Below are 6,128 nucleotides of genomic sequence, written 5' to 3' on the forward strand. Positions count from 1 at the left end.
TAGAGACACACCTGGGCACAGGTGAGGGGTCAGGGGCACACCTGGGCACAGGTGAGACACCCCAGAGCCATAAAACTCTGATAAAACCCTGGGAATTGCTGATCCAGGTGTGCCCAGGTGTGCCCAGTTGGTGGCCATGATCACCTGGGGACAGGTGAGGGGGGGTCAGGGTCACACCTGGGCACAGGTGAGGCACCCCAGAGCCATCAAATCCCAATAAAACCCAAAAAAGCCCTGATAAAACCCTGGGAATTGCTGATCCAGGTGTGCCCAGGTGTGCCCAGGTGCGCCCAGGTTGGTGGCCATGATCACCTGGAGACAGGTGAGGGGGTCAGGGGCACACCTGGGCACATGTAAGGAACACCTGAGATACCCCAGAGCCAGAAAACCCCAATAAAACCCCAAAATTGCTGATCCAGGTGTGCCCAGGTGTGCCCAGTTTGTGGCCATGATCACCTGGGCACAGGTGAGGGGGGGTCAGGGGCACACCTGGGCACAGGTGAGGCACCCCAGAACCATCAAATCCCAATAAAACTCTGGTAAAACCCCGGGAATTGCTGGTCCAGGTGTGCCCAGGTGTGCCCAGGTGTGCTCAGTTTGTAGCCATGATCACCTCAGGACAGGTAAGTGACTCGAGGACACACCTGGGGACAGGTGAGGGGGGGTCGGGGCACACCTGGGCACAGGTGAGACACCTCAGAGCTACAAAACCCCCATAAAAATCTGATAAAACCCAGGGAATTGCTGAGCCAGGTGTGCCCAGGTGTGCCCAGGTGCGTCCCCAATCCATGGCCATGATCACCTGGGCACAGGTGAGACACCCCAGAGCCATAAAACTCTGATAAAACCCCGGGAATTACAGATCCAGGTGTGCCCAGTTTGTGGCCATGATCACCTGGGCACAGGTGAGGGGGGGGTTAGAGACACACCTGGGCACAGGTGAGGGGTCAGGGGCACACCTGGGCACAGGTGAGGCACCCCAGAGCCACAAAACCCCAATAAAACCCCATAAAACCCTGGGAATTGCTGATCCAGGTGTGCCCAGGTGTGCCCAGGTTGGTGGCCATGATCACCTGAGGACAGGTAAGTGACTCGAGGACACACCTGGGGACAGGTGAGGAGTCAGGGACACACCTGGGCACAGGTGAGACACCCCAGAGCCACAAAACCCCCATAAAAATCTGATAAAACCCTGGGAATTGCTGGTCCAGGTGTGCCCAGGTGTGCCCAGGTGTGCCCAGGTTGGTGGCCATGATCACCTGGGTGCAGGTGAGGGGGGGTCAGGGGCACACCTGGGCACAGGTGAGATACCTCAGAGCCACAAACCCCCATAAAAATCTGATAAAACCCTGGGAATTGCTGGTCCAGGTGTGCCCAGGTGTGCCCAGGTTGTGGCCATGATCAACTGGGGAGAGGTGAGGGGGGGTCAGGGGCACACCTGGGCACACCTGTGGTCACCAGGGGCACACCTGGGCACACCTGAGCACACCTGTGCTCCCTTGGGGCTCACCTGGGGCACACCTGGGCACACCTGGGGCACACCTGAGCACACCTGGGGCACACCTGGTCACACCTGTGCTCACCTGGGGCTCACCTGAGCACACCTGGGTCACACCTGTCCCACCTGTCCCACCTGTGCTCACCTTGACGTTGACGTTCTGGTCGAACCCGTCCATCTGGTTCAGCAGCTCCAGGAGGATCCGCTGAACCTCACGGTCGGCTGGGGGGAAATTTGGGAATTTCGGGGATTTTGGGAATTTTGGGGGGATTTGGGATTTGGGATTTTGGGGATTTTGGGGATTTTGGGGTTTTGGGGAATTTAGGATTTTCGGGATTTTGGGGGCTTTGGGAATTTTGAGAACTGGGGGATTTTGGGATTTTTGGAATTCGGGGATTTTAAGGAATTTTGGGAATTATTTGGGGGTTTTGGGGGATTTTGGGATTTCTGGGAATTTGGGGATTCTGCATCCCAGCGCAGCCCCCTCCTCAAATTCAGCCCCTCACCGCCGGTCTGGGGTCCCCAAACCCCACCCAGGACCCCCCAAAGTCCCCCCAAATCCCACCCAGGACCCCCCAAACTCCTTCCCAACCCATCCCCCTCCCCAAATCCGGCCCCTCACCGCCGGTCTGGGCGTCTCCAAACCCAAACCAGGACCCCCCAAATCCCCCCAAAAACCCCCCAAACTGCCCCCCAACCCATCCCCCTCCCCAAATCCGGCCCCTCACCCCTGGTCTGGAGTCCCCAAACCCCACCCAGGACCCCCCAAACCCCCCCAAACCCCACCCCAAACCCCCCTAACTCCACTCAGGACCCCCCAAATCCCACCCAAAAACCCCCAAATTCCATCCTAAACCACCCCAAATCCCACCCAGGACCCCCCAAACTCCCCCCAGAACCCCCCAAATCCCACCCAGGACCCCCCAAATTCCCTCCAGGACCCCCTGAACTTCCCCCCAACCCATCCCCCTCCCCAAATCCGGCCCCTCACCGCCGGTCTGGAGTCCCCAAACCCCACCCAGGACCCCCTAAAGTCCCCCCAAATCCCACCCAGGACCCCTCAAACCCCACCCCAAACCCCACTAACCCCACTCAGGACCCCCAAAACCCCACCCACCACTCCCCAAACCTAACCCAGGACCCCCCAAATCCCACCCAGGACCCCCCAAACTGCCCCCCAACCCATCCCCCTCCCCAAATCCGGCCCCTCACCGCCGGTCTGGGGTCTCCAAACCCCACCCAGGACCCTCCAAACCCCCCCCAGAACCCCCCAAATCCCACCCAGGACCCCCCAAAATCCCCCCAAATCCCACCCAGGACCCCTCAAATCCCCCCAAAACCCCCCAAACTCCCCCCCAACCCATCCCCCTCCCCAAATCCAGCCCCTCACCGCTGGTCTGGGCGTCTCCAAACCCAAACCAGGACCCCCCAAATCCCCCCAAAAACCCCCCAAACTCCTTCCTAACGCAGCCCCCTCCCCAAATCCGGCCCCTCACCGCCGGTCTGGGCGTCTCCAAACCCCACCCAGGACCCTCTAAAATCCCCCCCAAACCCCACCCCAAACCCCCCTAACTCCACTCAGGACCCCCCAAATCCCACCCAAAAACCCCCAAATTCCATCCTAAACCACCCCAAATCCCACCGAGGACCCCCCAAACTCCCCCCAGAACCCCCCAAATCCCACCCAGGACCCCCCAAAATCCCCCCCCAACCCATCCCCCTCCCCATCCCAGCCCCTCACCGCCGGTCTGGGGTCTCCAAACCCCACCCAGGACCCCCCAAAAACCCCCCAAAAACCCCCAAACTCCCCCCAAATTCCATCCTAAACCACCCCAAACCCCACCCAGGACCCCCCAAACTCCACCCAGGACCCCCCAAGCCCCACACACCACTCCCCAAACCTAACCCAGGACCCCCCAATTTCCCCCCAAAACCCCCCCCAAAATCCCCCAAACCCCACCCAGGACCCCTCAAATCCCCCCAAAACCCCCCCAAACCCCCCCCCAACCCATCCCCCTCCCCAAATCCGGCCCCTCACCGCCGGTCTGGGCGTCGAAGCGCTTGGTGGCGATGGCGTCGATCTCGTCGATGAAGATGATGGCGGGCGCGTTCTCCTTGGCCAGGCGGAACACGTCACGCACCATGCGCGGCCCCTCGCCCAGGTACTTCTGCACGAACTCCGAGCCCACCACGCGGATGAAGGCGGCTGGGGGACCCCAGAACACCCCAAAAACGGGATCAGGAACCCCAAAAACGGGATCAGGAACCTCAAAACCCCCAAAAATGGGACCAGGAACCCCAAAAACCCCAAAAATAGGAGCAGGAACCCCAAAAACGGGATCAGGAACCCCAAAAAACCCAAAATATGAACAGGAACCCCAAAAATGGAACCAGAAACCCCAAAAACCCCCCAGGTACTTCTGCACGAACTCTGAGCCCACCACGCGGATGAAGGCGGCTGGGGACCCAAAAAACGGGATCAGGAACCCCAAAAACCCAAAAAATGGGAGCAGGAACCCCAAAAACCTCAAAATATGTACAGGAACCCCAAAAATATGACCAGGAATACAAAAACCCCGAAAATGGGAGCAGGAACCCCAAAAACCCCAAAAATGGGATCAGGAACCCCAAAAACGGGATCAGAAACTCCAAAAACCCCAAAATATGAACAAGAACCCCCAAACAGGACCAGGAACCTGAAAAACCCCAAAAAAATGGGAGCAGGAACCCCAAAAATGGGAGCAAGAACCCCAAAAACCCCCCAGGTGCTTCTGCACGAACTCCGAGCCCACCACGCGGATGAAGGCGGCTGGGGGACCCCAAAACACCCCAAAAACGGGATCAGGAACCCCAAAAACCCCAAAAATGGGACCAGGAACCCCAAAAACGGGATCAGGAACCCCAAAAACCCCAAAAATGGGACCAGGAACCCCAAAAACGGGACCAGGAACCCCAAAAAACCCAAAATATGAACAGGAACCCCAAAAACGGGGTCAGGAACCCCAAAAACCCCAAAAAACGGGATCAGGAATCCCAAAAACCCCAAAAATGGGAGCAGGAACCCCAAAAATGGGATCAGGAACCCCAAAAACCCCCCAGGTACTTCTGCACGAACTCCGAGCCCACCACGCGGATGAAGGCGGCTGGGGGGCCCCAAAAAACGGGATCAGGAACCCCAAAAACCCCAAAAATGGGATCACGAACCCCAAAAACCCAAAAAAACGGGATCAGGAACCCCAAAAATGGGATCAGGAACCCCAAAACCCCCAAAAATGGGATCAGGAACCCCAAAAACCCCCCAGGTACTTCTGCACGAACTCTGAGCCCACCACGCGGATGAAGGCGGCTGGAGGACCCCAGAAACGGGATCAGGAACCCCAAAAACCCAAAAAAATGGGATCAGGAACCCCAAAAACCCCAAAATTTGGATCAGGAACCCCAAAAACCCCCTTGGGACCCCCAGGTACTTCTGCACGAACTCCGAGCCCACCACGCGGATGAAGGCGGCTGGGGGGCCCCAAAAATGGGATCAGGAACCCCAAAAATGGGATCAGGAACCTCAAAAACACCAAAAATGGGATCAGGAACCCCAAAAATGGGATCAGGAACCCCAAAAAACCCAAAAATGGGATCAGAAACCCCAAAAATGTGAGCAGGAACCCCAAAAATGGGACCAAGAACCCCAAAAACCCCAAAATATAAACAGGAATACCCAAAAACCCCAAAAATGGAACCAGGAACCCTAAAAACCCCAAAAATGGGATCAGGAACCCCAAAAATCCCAAAAAACTGGCCCAAGAACCCCAAAATGTGAGTAGGAACCCCAAAAACGGGAGCAGGAACCCCAAAAACCCCCCCAGCTGTCCCCAGGTGTGTCCAGGCCCCCCAGGTGTGTCCCAGGTGTATCCCAGGTGTGTCCCAGGTCCCCCCAGGTGTGCCCCAGGTGTGTCCCAGGTGTATCCAGGCCCCCCAGGTGTGTCCCAGGTCCCCCCAAGTCCCCCCAGGTGTATCCCAGCTGTCCCAGGTGTGTCCCAGCTACCCCAGGTCCCCCCAGGTGTATCCCAGGTGTGTCCAGGTGCCCCCAGGTGTGTCCCAGGTGTGTCCAGGTGCCCCCAGGTGTGTCCCAGGTGAGTCCCAGGTATCCAATGAAGGTCTCAGGTGGATCTCAGGTGTTCAGGAAAGGTCCCAGGTCTGTCCCAGGTGTGTCCCAGGTGTGTCCCAGGTGTATCCAGGCCCCCCAGGTGTGTCCCAGCTGTCCCCAGGTGTGTCCAGGTCCCCCCAGGTGTGTCCCAGGTGTGTCCCAGGTGTGTCCCAGCTGTTCCCAGGTGTGTCCCAGGTCCCCCCAGGTGTGTCCCAGGCCCCCCAGGTGTGTCCCAGGTCCCCCCAGGTGTCCCAGGTGTGTCCAGCCCCCCACCTGTCCCAGGTGCGCTCACCTGTGGTGTGGTGCGCCACCGCCTTGGCCAGCATGGTCTTGCCGCAGCCGGGGGGGCCGTACATCAGCACCCCCCGCGGGGGGTCGATGCCGATCTGGGGGCGCAGGTGAGGCCACCTGAGCTCACCTGAGCTCACCTGTGCTCCTGTGAATACCTGAGCTCACCTGTGATCGTCTGAGCTCACCTGAGCTCACCTG

The 6,128-nt window shown here is 58.8% G+C and overlaps 1 protein-coding gene across 1 annotated transcript in view; it reads right to left on the reverse strand.

Annotated features, from left to right (window-relative positions):
- The window catches only part of PSMC4 (proteasome 26S subunit, ATPase 4), a 68,704-nt gene that overhangs the window by 4,454 nt on the left and 58,122 nt on the right, over positions 1-6,128 (reverse strand). The window contains exons 2-4 of the mRNA XM_056510349.1: positions 5,932-6,125; positions 3,537-3,704; positions 1,644-1,720 (exon numbers count right to left, since the gene is read on the reverse strand). Coding sequence (XP_056366324.1) covers positions 1,644-1,720; positions 3,537-3,704; positions 5,932-5,995 — 309 coding nt within the window. The 5' untranslated portion in view covers positions 5,996-6,125. The remainder of the gene's footprint in view (positions 1-1,643; positions 1,721-3,536; positions 3,705-5,931; positions 6,126-6,128) is intronic.

The sequence above is a fragment of the Oenanthe melanoleuca genome, chromosome 25 (genome assembly GCF_029582105.1).
Source record: "Oenanthe melanoleuca isolate GR-GAL-2019-014 chromosome 25, OMel1.0, whole genome shotgun sequence".
Taxonomy (NCBI): Eukaryota; Metazoa; Chordata; class Aves; order Passeriformes; family Muscicapidae; genus Oenanthe; species Oenanthe melanoleuca.